This window comes from Apteryx mantelli, chromosome 4 (assembly GCF_036417845.1).
Source record: "Apteryx mantelli isolate bAptMan1 chromosome 4, bAptMan1.hap1, whole genome shotgun sequence".
Lineage (NCBI taxonomy): Eukaryota > Metazoa > Chordata > Aves > Apterygiformes > Apterygidae > Apteryx > Apteryx mantelli.
In genome coordinates this window covers 51,558,469-51,573,024 of record NC_089981.1, presented here as the reverse complement: position 1 = coordinate 51,573,024, position 14,556 = coordinate 51,558,469, and the positions used below count along the sequence as shown (strand labels likewise).

At 45.2% G+C, this 14,556-nt stretch overlaps 1 protein-coding gene across 2 annotated transcripts in view; it reads left to right on the top strand.

Moving 5' to 3' along the window:
* The window catches only part of GALNT16 (polypeptide N-acetylgalactosaminyltransferase 16), a 73,807-nt gene extending 59,656 nt beyond the window's left edge, over nt 1–14,151 (top strand). Inside the window, exons 12-16 of one of the 2 annotated variants that reach the window (XR_010884020.1) lie at nt 180–263; nt 1,323–1,464; nt 2,811–2,927; nt 10,255–10,446; nt 13,041–14,151. Coding sequence is in view for 1 of the 2 variants with exons in the window: in XM_013959555.2 (XP_013815009.2) it covers nt 180–263; nt 1,323–1,464; nt 2,811–2,927; nt 10,255–10,392 (481 nt within the window). In the remaining variant the exon portion in view is untranslated. The remainder of the gene's footprint in view (nt 1–179; nt 264–1,322; nt 1,465–2,810; nt 2,928–10,254; nt 10,447–13,040) is intronic. The other variant, XM_013959555.2, reaches the window with a different exon arrangement.
* The last annotated feature ends 405 nt before the right edge of the window (nt 14,152–14,556 follow it).

Sequence of the window (14,556 nt, the reverse complement as noted above, 5' to 3'; positions counted from 1 at the left end):
TGCCTCTCCTCTTTTTCAGCTCTAATCACTGATATTATTCTGATCCTAGGAACAGCTAGGTGGGAGAATGAGTAAAGGTGAAATTTTTTATAATCTTCCTCCAACCAGCTGGCCACTCTTCATTGCTCCCCTCTCTCCTGTTCACTATCTTATCCTGAACAACCTGCATGTTTTTCCAGCGTTGCAGAGCGAGTGGAGCAGCGCCGCAAACTGAACTGTAAATCCTTCCAATGGTATCTGGAGAACGTCTATCCAGAACTCAAGTGAGTCAGTTCTCAGCTTGTAGAAATCTCTCATGAATCTGGGAGGTGGGTAATAAAAAGAAGTTGAGTCTTCATGTCAGCAGGCAAGGGAGGGGCTCATGCCTGGGAAAAGTTTTCCTTTTTTTTCTTTCTTTTGATGAGGAACTTTGTCATTTCTTGGCTTGTATGATCACAACAATCCTATGCAAGACCTGTTGCTCTTTCCTCTGGGAGCCCTCTGTTCTACCCCATAGAGCTGTCCCTCAGGGATGTGCAGCAGTGGTGTTTTCTGACAAGCATGGGTGTGTAGACAAGCACAGAAGCATTACATCCCTCCTAATTAAGGCTCAAGTTCTGTCTGTTGGATGCTCTCCCTGGAGGCAGCTGAGCTGAGTGGACCTAGGCTGCCTCAGTGCAGAGGTGCAAGTGGTCCAGAGAAAGCCCTGGTGAATTCCAGAAACAGTTTTGTCCAAGGCTTCCTCTTCCCTGGGTCAAGATGAGGTAGCATTGTGTCATTGCCCTCCTGGTAGGTAGCCCGGGCAAAACCAGAGCTGTGTTGTTAGCACTTGATACCTAACACACCCTGGCAATGCATCTTAACTCCCAGTCAACAAAGCCTACAGCTAATATGGGTTAAGGCTAAAACATCTTATTGGAGACTGGCCTTGACAGGTTCTTCCTGTATTGCTACCAAAGTGACAGTGAATGTGTACTAGCACCAGGGAAAAGAGTCTGGAAAAGGGGGAGGCAGGGGCAGGATAGATCAGTGTGGATATTGCTTTTTACTGGCAATGATCTCTTTTAGAGGTGACATCACACTGGAGCCCTGACTGCTTGAGGAGTACCTAAGGATCTTGTAATGCCTTCTGGGGAAAAAAAAAAGGATACCATCCCTCTGAACAAGTTCTCCCTTGACTTTTGCCTCCCTCAAACATTTGCAATGAATAGCATGTCTTTCATTTTCTGTCAAAGCAAAGGCAACTGTATTTCAGTCAGGGGCCAGTTTTGCTCTTATGAATGTGTAAGTGCTTTGGTACATTTCGGGGTATGAAATGCCATGCAACTGTGTTTTACTTCAAGGGTTCCTGAAAAGGAGTTGATTCCAGGGATAATTAAACAAGGAGGAAACTGCCTGGAGTCTCAGGCACAGGATACGACAGGGAACATGTTGGCTGACATGGGAAACTGTAAAGGGACAGTGAACAATCCACCTGTCACTCAGGTAAGGTGGGCTTCAGTTTGGTTCTTTGCTCCTGCCCTTTTTACTACCAGTGACTGAGAAGACATATCTCTGACCTTGGTGGGTTTGTACAGAGGTGAATGAGGGAAGAATTTGGTCCTGTTAATGATTTTAATAGCAAGCAGAAAAAGGAAGCCATATCCCTCTCAAAGCTCTGTTGACTCAACAGACCTGACAGTCAGACACCGGTTGGGAAGATCTTTGTCACTTAAAGGAAACAGATAATACGTGAATTCTCAAAGGTGTAAGTAGTCTGTGCAGCAAGTGCATGACCAGCATTCAAGTCACATAACTATTCCATTTGGACATTTGCTTGGGTGTGCTGTCCTTCATCTCCAGCCCATGGGGCTATGACTCCTTCCCGTGAAAACCAGTCCTGGGGTGTGCCTGGTTTGTACCCCAGCATGCAGGCAGAAGATTCCCACAGGGTCAGAAATATTCCTTGGTCTACTAGTTTGGCTGTAACTGCAGATGGTTTGAGCCAAGACCCCAGCTGCAGTAATTTGGCACAGCTTTCCTAACTGCAGTGGAGCTGTACTGGTTTATACCAGTTGAGGATCTGCACCCAGTCTCCTCTTTTGGTAGTCACAATGCAGCAGGGAAGTAGCTTCAAAAGTTGAGTGTCACAGTAAGATATTTTATGCCAGAAAATACATATTCACATCTGTTAACTGTTGGAAACAAGTTTGCAGCCAGCATTCAACATGCTATTTAATCTGACTCATTGTTCCATGTCATTACAATTTGAAATCTCTGAAACTTATTGCACTTTTTGTTTCTTCCTTGGGGAAAGCATAATAATAGTTGATTGGGTTGGGCATCCAGCTAGTGTGAAGAGGGGAAAATGAAATGGCTTGTGCTTTGTGTATGCTGGTGATATTTGTTAGCTCATGGAGATGGCTGCATGTGTTTTGATTCCCTTGATAAGCAATTTGTAGGTCCTTGTTACTTATTACAGAACATGTCTGTTGTGTAAAATATGCAGAAGCAATTGCACAACATGTAAATCAGGGGTCAGTTCCCTCCCTGTTATGCAGGCCTGATCCTATAAAACTGCAGAGCGAGGAGTTGCGTGGGATCCCAGATTAACTAGGCAGCTCAAATGGTCAGGAGAGCAAGCTGCATGTTTTGAAATAGTCATAATGCACTAAGCCTGAGCATAAACTTCTGATTAGGTGAAGGCTGTTGCCACAGTCTTCCCAAGGAGCCTTTGATAAGAGTCAAACAAGGGATCCAGAGTTTGGAGATATCTGATAGAAAAAGCTTTTCCCTCCTCTGTTTATCACCATTATCATCATAATGGAACCTTTCTTTTTCTTATGTCAAAGGAGTGGATATTCAATGACCCGCTAATTAGACAGCAGGACAAGTGTCTTTCCATTACCTCCTTCTCCACTGGCTCTCAAATCACATTGGAAGCCTGCAATCAGAAAGACGGCAGACAGGTAATTTGTGTACCTTTCTTAATCCCTTCATTGCCACATGCTGGCGTTCCCATATTAGTGCAGCCTGCAGGAAAAACTCCAGCACTATCAAGGTGTATACAAGTCCCTTCCATCTTCTGCATCTGCTTCTCTGAGGTGTTTCATAAGCTTGGGTGTATGAGATTGCCCGCATTGCTGTGTGGGTACCTGCTCTGCCTGTGCCTTCATCAGGGTGGTTAGCTCCAGCCCTGTGCAACCCTGGCCTGGTTCCTTGGGTACGTTTATGTTCAGCCAGGTCTGTGCATGAATGGAGCAGGGCATCTGACTGGGTAGATAAGCAGCAAATGCTTTGAGACACCTGAGGGAAGTGCTGTATGTGCTATCATTTTGTTTACTTATTTAGAAGTAATAGAGCTGTATTCTTTCTGCTGTTTTGGGGCATATGAACAGATCTTTAAAACTGAGTGCATGCAACTCATTTGAGAAATATCGACTGGCATAAAGCATCAGACGTTCCACTCATACTGCTCCCTGAAGAAAAATACACAGCAGCAGTATTGGCTTTACAATATTGCCAACAAAATGCAGCTCTGTGACTCTCATCCTGCAGCTAAGACATGCATCCCTGGTCTGTGAGGACACCCAAGTCATTTTGTCTTACAGCAGGAGGCAAGGGTTGGCCTCTGAGATAGCCAGGGTTCCCTCACAGATACATGATGTGCCTTTTTATCCGAACTGGCCAAAACACAATGGTGACAAGCCAACTTTGGCAGACAGCAAATGGACTGGGCTTGTTTCATCCCTGCCTTCTGTTCTTCCCTCTACACCAAAAGACAACAAACTTTCTGTCATCTAGGGCTATGCTGGCATGTTTTCCAATGCATCTATTGCTTTGATTGCCCACAGGTAGGAGACTGCTCAGCTTGCTACCGGTCCTTAACAGCATCCACTTTTGTCAGTACTTTTTAATGCCATATGTATCTCTGAATTTTGTTCTTCCTGAAAGAAAGCATTTTAAAAAAGCACTGAAATCCAGTCTTGCCCATTTTTGGAAAGCCTGTGTAGACCTTTCTCTGGAGGGCTGATTAATGCAGAAATATCTTGAAAAACTATCACCATGAATACACTGGGAAAACTCTTAGTTCAGATTAGCCTTGCAAGGATATCCCGGGTGGGTTGTGCTTGCCTGTTCCTTTTTCCTGTTGGTAATCACTTATCCTCTTGCTATGTAATTAGGTCACTTAGCTTCCCCCTAGGTGGCTTGCACTATTTTCTTTCATGGCAGCAGAGAGGACTCTGGCAGCTGCTAAAATCAGCTGTCTTTCCCCTCCTGTGCTGTCATGGAAGGACAAAGGTGGCCTGAAGGAGGGTGGAGTGCGGGGTCTATTAGCCAGAAGAGATTAATCCTTGCACTTTGTGGAGGTGAGGTAGAAAAGGTGCATTTGAATTTTTAATCTAACTTGAGTTGAAATGCTCTGAAGTTTTGGGCATATTTATGGGAGTCCCAAACTCCTGTTCCAGATTTCTACATATGAAGCAACTTCCACTTGCAATGCCCAAATTTGTTGTCTTTCTGGGGAATGTTTTTCTGCTCTCTTCCTTCTGTAAACAGATCAGTACTTGTTATTAATGCTGATATTGTTTTTTAACTAGCTAGAAATCAGTTATCTTTACAAACTGCCCCATTCTCTCTCATCTGTTCCTCTTCCAGAGGAACCACCTGCATCTAAGGCAATGTCTTCCACTCACTTTAGAAACTGCCACTTTCTCTGCCAGCTCCTAGCTAAAGTGGGAAATTAAGCTAACAGCTTTTATAGGGCTCATCTGGGAACGTATGTCTGGGCTAACGAGGCAAGCTTCTGGAAGTGAAGAGACAAGACAGAGGGAGAGTCTAGTTCTTCATAGGTTGCCAGCTTGCAGAACTCCCTGCCTGGGATGTCACCTTAGCCCAGCTCCCAGTCTTTAAAAAGCTGAGTTTCCAGGTATCAGCCATTACTGGGAAAGCTTCAAAAATGCTAAACGAAAGAGTAAAGCAGGAGATAACAAATTTCCTCAGTTGCTCTACAGCATGCCTGTCTCCTTATGGAACTCGCAGCCCAAGAGTTGGTCTGTCAGGGAGAGAGAGCAGTGTTTTGAAACTACACATGAAAGTAGCCACTCCTCAGTTCAAGTGGACTTCTCAGAAACTGTGAAAATTTTTACTGAAGAGGGAATTCAGAGGAGCTGAGAAGGAGTAGAGGAAGGAGAGTTGAGCTACCTCAGAGAGGTGGAGGTGGTGAGGGAAAGCTCTGAGCAGGCACTGTGAGCAGAAGGGGGTGAGCCTGGACAATGTGCACTACACATGATGTCCAAGGAGAAGATGGTGGTATGATGATATCCCTGCTTTGAGCATCTTCTCTGATGCCACTGCCATCAGAGGTCTGTGATGAATGGGGTGGAAGATGTTTGGACTTTCCTAGGTCTGGTCTTCATGTCTATGACTGACTGATGCAAAGGCAAGATTTCTGGCAGAAGATGAGACAAGTGATGGCTTCATTTTGTAGTCCCATTGCAGTAGACTTGTTACATCCTTACAATGGCACCATACAGCTCTTGAAATTGCTTTCTGCTTTCAAACGTACTGAATTGGTGCCCATGATAAACAGCTGTTGTGCATTAAGCCTGTCCACAGAGCAAGGGATTTTTTTTGTTGATTTTGAGTGCTAACAACAACTTTGTGTCTATCTGACATGTATTCAGTATTCTAGAGGAGGTTTTATAGCATTATGAACTGTATCTAGAATATTACCTCAAAATAAGTCTAGATACCTGCAAACAGGAGGATAATAGAGAATGGTCCCAGTCCAGATGATTTTTGGCTCCATCAGGCTCTTCTCCCTCGAGCTGAAAAGAACCAGGAACAAAATGTGTTTGGCATCATGATCCCGTTCATCATCAACAGCAACAGCCAGCACTGCTAGCAGAAAAACAGCTATTCTGCATAATCAGAACTAGATTTGAAACCAGATGGATGTTATCCATAATGTTATTTGAATAATAGCATTTTAACTTGAATGCATAATAAATTATTGCCTTTAGTTTTGGTTTTGGCTCTGACTGACAGTGGGAGTGGCATGTTAATTAGTATTATAGTGAGGACAAATAGAAGGCAAAGTGAGAGTCAGACACTAAAACAAGAGCATAAAAATGAGAAACATTGGCACAGCATTTCCCAACAAAACAGAAGCATGCTGAGAAATCCTATTAAACAACCATATTTCATTAAAATCTGCTAAAGGAATGTGACCTTTGCCTGAAAATGAAGACACCAGGTTTTCTTGTGAAACAAACTATTTGAAATCACATATGCCTTTGGACATATGATTGGAAAATTTTCCTCACCTTGCTTCTCAGTGTCTCATATTACCTGAAAAGCAGACAATTTCAACTTTATACAGACTATCAGAAAAGAGAGGGAGTGAAAACCTGTCTGTTCTGGAAGCACCTAGTCAACTCAACATCTTCATAGTAATAAGCTGGTAAAATGATCCTTGCATTATGCCACTGCTTCAAAGCAATTTTCAAGAGACAAGAGTTTTTCTCAGCTCTGATTCCTAATTTTACAAATGCAGAGCTCAGAGACAGCAGTTGCTGGATGTTGGTGTGAGCTTTTCCATCATGCCCTCTCTGCTCATATATTTAAAATTTTGCATGCATCATCTTCAACACCAACTTCAGGCTGCCCATGGCTGTGCAAATACATTCAATTACAGTCTGCAACACCCTTGGCTATTCCAGTTACCAGTTCTGCATACAGCTCTGTCCAAGGTGTCTCAGTCCTAATCAACAACATCTGTTCTTCCCGGCTGTGTTTCCTGAGCTTGGCTGACTCCACTACATTTCCAGGCTTACAAGGTTCTTCTCAGGACCTTGAAAGAAAGTCTGGACTGATTGGATTGTTGGGATTAAAAACAAACTTTTGACTACCCTGAAAAGTTACTCGTGTAAACACTTCCAGCTCTTGTACACACTGGGATATTTCACTGACTGGTACAGGATGACTGACTATTTTTGACTTTTCTTTCAGCAATTGTACTTGGAATGCTTATATCTAACCATCTCAAGGTACTTTACAAAGATAGATAACAAAGATGGAGAGAGCGCTTTACAAAAAAGTGGGAAAATTTTTCATTGACATTTGGGGAAGAGAATCAACCAGAGAGGGGGACAATATTTCAATGAAAATATTGATTTTTTTTTTTTTTCCCATCCCCATGTTCAACCTGGTGGGACCAGTAAACTGCATTATCTCCATCTGCACAAGAAAGGGAGAATGGAAAGTTTTGGCTTGAAAATCCCTCAAATTGTGGCAATGCTTAGATCTTCCAAAGGCTTCCCTTCCAGATTCTGACCAGTCATAATTATCTGGGTGTAGAAGATGAGCAGAATCCCTGTAGCCTTCCTCTGTGTATGCAGGTGGTGCCTGCTCTGGTGTTTTTTTTCTTTCTAAAGCTTGGGATCATCACTGCCCTTTAAAAATTAGCTGTTCAGGCTCCCTGTGCAGTCTGGGGACAAAGCTGGGCCCTTCCAGAGGGTGATGCTACTTTCAACCCCTTCCATCAGTGTGTCGCTATGTGATTACTGTAGACTAAGGTGACCAATTTTAAGATGGCTGAAGCTAGGAGAAAAGCATTGTATCTCCAGTTTCCACCCACTTGCACTGCCCATTCTCTTTAGGCGTGTGAGATATAATATATCCCTGCAGAATTAGGTGTTGGGCTGTCCTTGGCAATTCTGTGGTCTGGCAGTCAAGCAGGAGGGTCTTGCAAAGGGTGCAGGTGAAGATGAGTAAGCTCCTTCTGGTATTCTGTGGAGGACAGCAAAGTACAGTTCCTGGTCAGAAGCTCCCTGTGTAGCACCTTCCTGCAGCCCAGATGAGGCTTATATCCAACTCTGTCATCTTCTCAGCATTCTTCCTCCCTCTTCCCCATCATTATCTGCACCCCACTTTCTGTTGAACAGAGGGACCCCAGGGTGCCTCTGAAACTCTGGGCTTTCCAGTGATGTGATTCACTGAGGAGTTCATTGATTTGGTGTAGTCTGTTAGCAGCAGAAAATGTGCTCTGGTGAGTGTTTTTTGGTGTCCTGCTGTTTCTGTTGCCATAGACTTTTCCTACAGACAGTAGAGTGGGTGCCTGCTCAGCATGGAGAGATCACACATTAGTGGATCTCCAATCTAGAGGAATAACATGACAGAGGATCTCCCATTGGTGCCAGATTTCTCCTGAATGGCTGGGAGGAATAAGCAAGTGTCTCTTAGTGCAACTTTGTCCTCCATCTCTAATCTTATAATAGCATTCTCCTTTACAGCAGGGTCTTCTGATGAGCTATGGGACATGTGAGAGGGAGGGCTGGCAGGTGCTCCCTAGCACGCGCACAACGGAAGGCAAAGGAGGAGGCTGGGAACTGGCAACTACAGAGACAGGGGCAATGGTGGAGGGTGAGGAAGAGTTTCCTCTTGGCTCATGGTAGGTGTGCTTTGAAGCAGAGAGTTGGGAAAGAGCAAGAGTCTCTTCACTGAGGTGTCCATGATCCTGGGAAACGGTGGTGGGGAGGCCATTGTGCGGAGGTCATACCACACCAGATAAGCCCAGAGTATTACTGTCTGGGGATTTCCAGGAGAGAAGACCTTCTACTCCATGATTACAGTTGCTGCCTCATGGTATTAATTCTTCCTCAGCTCTTTGCAGGGGGGCTTCTGCTGGATGAAAGCCAGGTGGCTCTGGGACCTGTGTGGACACTGGGTTGCAGTAGCTGGTGAGAGCATTGCAGGTTCCTCCACGTGCATCAGACAGCCTTGTATCATCCTCCCCAACATCGCTTATGTTTCTCTGCCCCCTTGCCTATTAAAACCAGCTGCAAAAATTGCCCTCCTTTAGTAGCAACCCTTCAGTCAGGGCTAGCAGCCTTGGCAAAGTGAGCTTCCCTCTGGTATTTTGTCTTGAAGGACTATGTGATGCAGAAGGGACAGATTGTTCTGGGCTTTGCAATGGGCCTACCCTCCAGGAAGCATAACTAGCACCCAGATTTGGAGGAGAGCTGCCAGCAATATGTGAGTGTAACAGGGTGCTTGAAACACAGCATACAGCAACCTGACCTGTTTGCTGGGTTACTTACCCAAGAATTACAGTGTCAGTAGATTTTGACATTAAGTCTGGATATTGTAGAATTTTTTTACTTTGCATAGCATTTCTACAATAGCTTTGAGGTCCATCAGTGCTGTTAAGCTGTCTGCTTTTCCTCATCAGTCCCATGGCTTGGCTGAAACATCCTCATAATATCCCTCATAATATCCAGGCTTTTGACTGACTGGGCACCTAGACCCCCAAATTCTAACTGGTTCATCTGTGTGACAGAAATGAGTGATGGGAAAATCCCAGGATCCTGGAGTGTGCAATCCAGTAACCTGCTGAGCTCAGTTGTGCCCGACTGGAGGGGAACAGCGCAGCCTCACCTGGGAGATCCTAAGTCCAAAGACTCATTTCTATTTTTTTCTCTATGCTAACAGTCAGAATGGGCCCTGTTCTTCCCATCAGGAATGGAAAGTACAGCCCTTTCCTAGAAGAATTTGCAATTCAAGGTTAGGACATATATTTTGCTTTCTAGAAAGCCGCACAACCAAAGTGGACCTTCAGGAAAGAGTTACATGTGGAGCCCTGTGGATATGCGCTGAGGGAGCAGACCCAGAGGACAGCACTGTAGAAAGCAGAGAGATATTTACTGAGAAGCTGTCATAAGGACACTTAGAAATTGAAATGTCAGCAGAGCAGATAAGATAATCAAGAAGAGCCAGTTGTGAAGGGTGCAGAGATATAAAGAGCTTTCAGTATAGTGTTGATAAAAATCTTGAATCTGATGAGAGGAGAAATGAGGGGGTAGGGAGGAGAGAGATAGATATGATCTAGTCAAGCAGCAAGGAGTGTGATTTTTTTGCTGTGGTGCTTTCTGTGGATTGGAGAGAAACTGTGGAAGAGTTTCAGGCTTTGAGAGGTATCTGGGTACCTAGAGATGCAGGGCAAAGAATGGCAGGGAAATCATGAACATAATATGCTTTTGAAAATTCCGCTGCTGATTTTGTGTTCTAAATGCTTCTGAATGTCTAGCCCTACAATCCAGCTAAACTCAAACCTCAGGTATCACTAATACAGGAAGCCAATGCTTTGGAGATGCTGCCCATACTCTGATTTTCAATTTCCCCAGTGGTTGTGGTTTACTTGCAGTTTATTCTCAACCTTTCTCCTCCAGCTTGGAGTCACTGTTCCCTGGTGAAATGGAAGTAACAGCCTGTTTCTTATCTCCCTTCTTACAGAAGTGGAAGATGAAAGGCGGTTTCATTCAACACTTTGTCAGTGGTCTCTGCCTGGAAAACCAAGCCGGAAGAGTGGTGACCAATCCTTGCCAAGCAGATGTACCTGGCCAACAGTGGGAGTTGCTACAAGTCACATGATGGTAGCACAGAGATGTCCTTGTTTCTTTGTGCATGAGACCTTGGGAATGGAAGGTGATTAGGAAGGGAGGAATGGTTTAGTATGTCTAACCCTAAATGTTTTCATCATGCCCATCAGCAAGCCACCATTTCAGCTGAGCACTTTGTGTTTTTGAGCTTTTCAAAGAAGCTGGGGGTGAGAGAGGGTGAGGATTGTTGTTGAAATCAGCCCATCTGATTTCAATTCTCCTCTGTAACTGATGTCTGTGCACAACAGCATGCAGAGTGAGGAAAGAACCCAATCCAATGTTCAGAGTGACCAGAACTGCCTTGTAGCTCTCCTCCTCCATTCCTTTCTCTGCATCCAGAGCCCATGACCTTCAGTCCAACAACTTAGATGATGATTATACAAGCTCTTTAGCTTCCCTGTTTTTTTGCTCTACTATCATGCATCATTGATGCATGTGTGTGCTGGTGTGTTGCAGTAAGGACTGGCTAGTAGAAGAGTCATCATGATTAGTGGAGGGGCTAGGAGGGGATTAGCAGATCCGTGAAGCAGGATTGTAATTTCTTTGTGGTAGGCCTGTTCCTTCCTCTGCCTGCAGAAGCTGCTCTGCAACCTAATGGGCCAAGATTGCGAAATGGGGCACAACTCCAACAAAACTGGGAAAAGTGATCTGTTCTAGCAGCACAACTGGAGTTTGCTTGGGGGGGCTACTCCCTACTGAGTTCCTGTTCCCTGTTTTCTATGGGTCGAAGGGCAGCACTGCCTCAGTGAGTAAATTAACCCCCAGCCAGTCCAGCTGGACCCTGCCAGAGGCTGGGTTCAGGGTGCCAAATTCCTGTAGAAAAGAGCCTCTGGGAGATGGACCCTCCACACAGGAACCTGGCACCCACCCTAGCCTGCAGTGTGTGCATGTCCCCCCTGCCACTCATCTGGTCTGTCACCAACTGGCCTGACAGTCAGGAAACAAGCATCTAAGCCCTGGGACACAGGAGTTGCTGGGGCCACTCTCCAGCTGCTCTATGTGATGCTGCCAGACACTGCCCAGCCTTACAGTGATGAAAAGAGCTGCTCTGGCAGTGTGCTGACACTATTGCTGTATTCAGAGCTGACAAGTGGAGAGAGGCACCAGCCTGAGGAAGGAGCACATATGACTTCCCCCTCACACAGAGGAAGGCAGGGGCAGCCCCTGCGACATCACAGGATTCCCGCTACTGGCCAGGCTGAAGCAGTCCTCTCACTGGCTCCACACCTGAGTGCGGCCTGTGTGAACGTGGCCAGAGTGACAAGCCACCTGATCCTTCTGCTTGGTTGCTTCCCCCAGCCTGAGACAGGAGGTTAAAAGGCCTGGGGCTGCTCCACTTGTGATGCTCAGCTCTCCTCCCCGGAGTCAGCGGGAGAAAGTTAGTTGGTGAAGCTGAAATTGCTGTTTGCCTCTCCTGGAGATGAGTATTTGTACACTGCACAAATACTGCCAGGGTATGAGTCTGCTCTGATAAATATCTCCTTTGTGTTCTGGGGATATCAAGGATGACTGATGTATCTAGCCAATATCCCATTCCTGCTTCCGGTGACCAGCTAGCTGTAGCTGAGTTTGGGTTTTTAGACCTGCCAGGGGAAGTTTACCTATTCGAAGAAAAAAAAAAAAATCCCCACAACGTTAGCTTCTACTAGATCTGTTGAACTTTCCTATTGGAGCTAGGTCTTGTAAACTAACACCCCTCCCCAAGAGCCTGGCAGAGGCACCATACGGTTTGGCTACCTTCAGTAGACAATTGTTTGCCTGGGTCCCTTCTAATCTGATGTAAAAGAGACAGAGGATGCTCATTTGAATTCTGAACAACTGTTTGCTTTTGATCATGTTTGTATCACTTTTTAATTCTTTCTCCCAACTTGTTATAAGCCCAAACAGTTGACAAAAGAACAGATACCATTCTTTGTATGCATATTTGTATGTGCTCAGGAGTGGTTGTGTGAGAACTGGAGGATTTGTTTTCTGTTCTTGGCTCTTTTTTTATTTAAAAAATTCAGTCTTTTATCCAGTCAGGTAGCAGGAGCTCTTTTCCTGTTCCCCCTTCACTTTGACAGCAGCTCACCATCTTGACACTCTGATTAACCAAATGAACAACTGGCCAGCCCAGTAAAAACTCAGGAGGAAATTCCCTTTGTCCCCATGCTTACAGCATGGAGCAGCTATACTTGTGTGTGGGAAGGAGGGCACTGACCCTGCAGAGACATCTCCTCTTTCCCTGTAGAGATGCTTAGAGAGGCTTTGACTGCTGACACAGCAGCTTAGAGAAACAAGAAAGAGCAGAGAACAAAAGAAAATAGCCTAGGAAAGGGAAGAGGGCAGGGCAGACAGACCCCCTGAGGGAGGGAGAGATGCCATCTTACTGGTAATAGCTTTTTTTAGACAAGAGGATGCAGGAGATGCTACTCTTCATCTTTAGGTCAAATTCTTCCATATCTGGCTAGAAAAAGTTGAGGCAAAGACAGACAAAAGACCAGCGAGCAGGTACTGTATATAATCTCTGTAGACAATAAAATGCTTAAGGATTACATATTTTCATCAAAATGCATCCTAAGATGACCATCCGAGCTTCCCCCATTTTGTTCCCCAGCAGGCCAAGGGTTGCAGCTAACAGCCTGTTCTCTCCTCCACCAGGTACTGCTTCCTTCCTTCTTGCTCCCACTGTGTATGTGCAGCTTTCTTGCAGTTCCTTCTTCATAATCATAATGGGACCAGGACCCAGCTCCTCTACAAACGTATTTCCTGACTGCTGTAGATAACAGGAACCCTGCTTATATACAGTCTCCAAGCTCCGAGTCAGCCCTGGATCAAAGGGCTCTTGTTAGCACACTGGCTGCTGCCCTTGACTTTGTGCTTGGCTCCTATGTTGGAGGTTACTGACTGCTCCCAGAGCAGAGGTACCTGGACTAATATTTGTCCATTTGTGCCTCTGTTAGTGCTGTTCACCATCTGGCATCCATCTGGAGCTGTGAGCTAGGGCAGCTGAAGATTGGACACCCTCCTTGCTCAGGTGCCCTAGCCTGGGGGAGAGAAGGGAAAGAGAGGGCAGATGCTAGAGATCAGTAACTTAAACTGCCCCTTCCACTTAAGACCTAGCAGAGCATTAAATCTACCCAGTTCTGGACATGTTTTCCTGAGGTGACCTCCCCCCTGCTGTATTCTACAGGCAGCCAAAGCACTGCTCACCAGACCTTCCTGCAGGCCCAGTGCAGACCTCCCCACACATCTTCATATCTAGTCCATTGGTTTCCTCTGGGTTTTAGCAACTGCTGAAAAGAAGAGGCATCACAAAAGGCTGCTTTCAAGTATGGGCAAACTAAACTGTTTTGGAAGAGGGCTCCAGAGGGGTTCCTTGAAAGAAAACTGCTTGAGGCCTCAAATTTGGCCCAAAGTTTTGTTTCTTTAACACTCAGAACAAGCAGCTGCTCATTCTTGTTTTCCTTACTTTAAATGGACCCCTAGACTGTGAAGACAGAGCATTCACATTGGTAATGTCCGTTAAGAAAGCTGTTACTATATCAGAAGATCCAATGTAATTTCATGTGCTAGGTGGGGACTGATGGGGGAGTTATTTAAGAGGAGCCAAAATTACTGTTGTACAGAAGTCAGTCTCAAAGGGTTTATTTTCCCCACTCCATTGTAAATTGCATTTTGCCAGATGTAATTTATGTGGAACCCAGATTTGTTTTCCTTTTTCTTGAAGAAAGCATGTGCCAGACTGTTTAATGCCTGGAATAAAATCTAATTTGAAACAAGTGGTTCAGCCTGTTCTTTTTCCCTTTTACTTCCTGTTGAAAAAGAGCCTCTATCCTTGGTCCCCTGGTCCCTTGCTCTATCTCCAGCTCAGTTTGCATCCCCAGACCTATCCTAGTTCTTTGAATTGCAGGAAGGATACTGCAGGACCTGACAGAGATTTATAGGATGCAGTGGCATATCAGTTGCAAATGCCTAAAGAAGCCCTCCTCAACAGACTGAGAAGGAAAGTATCCTTTCTGGCAAAAGCTGAGAAGAGCAGTTAATGAACTGTTTTTTATATGCTGAAAGGTATAGCTGGGGGGGGAGGGGAGAGGGAAAAGAAAATATTTTTTTCTATAACCCTCTCCTTGATCTTTTCTTCCAGCACTGTCTGCATATTCCTCACTAAACCTCC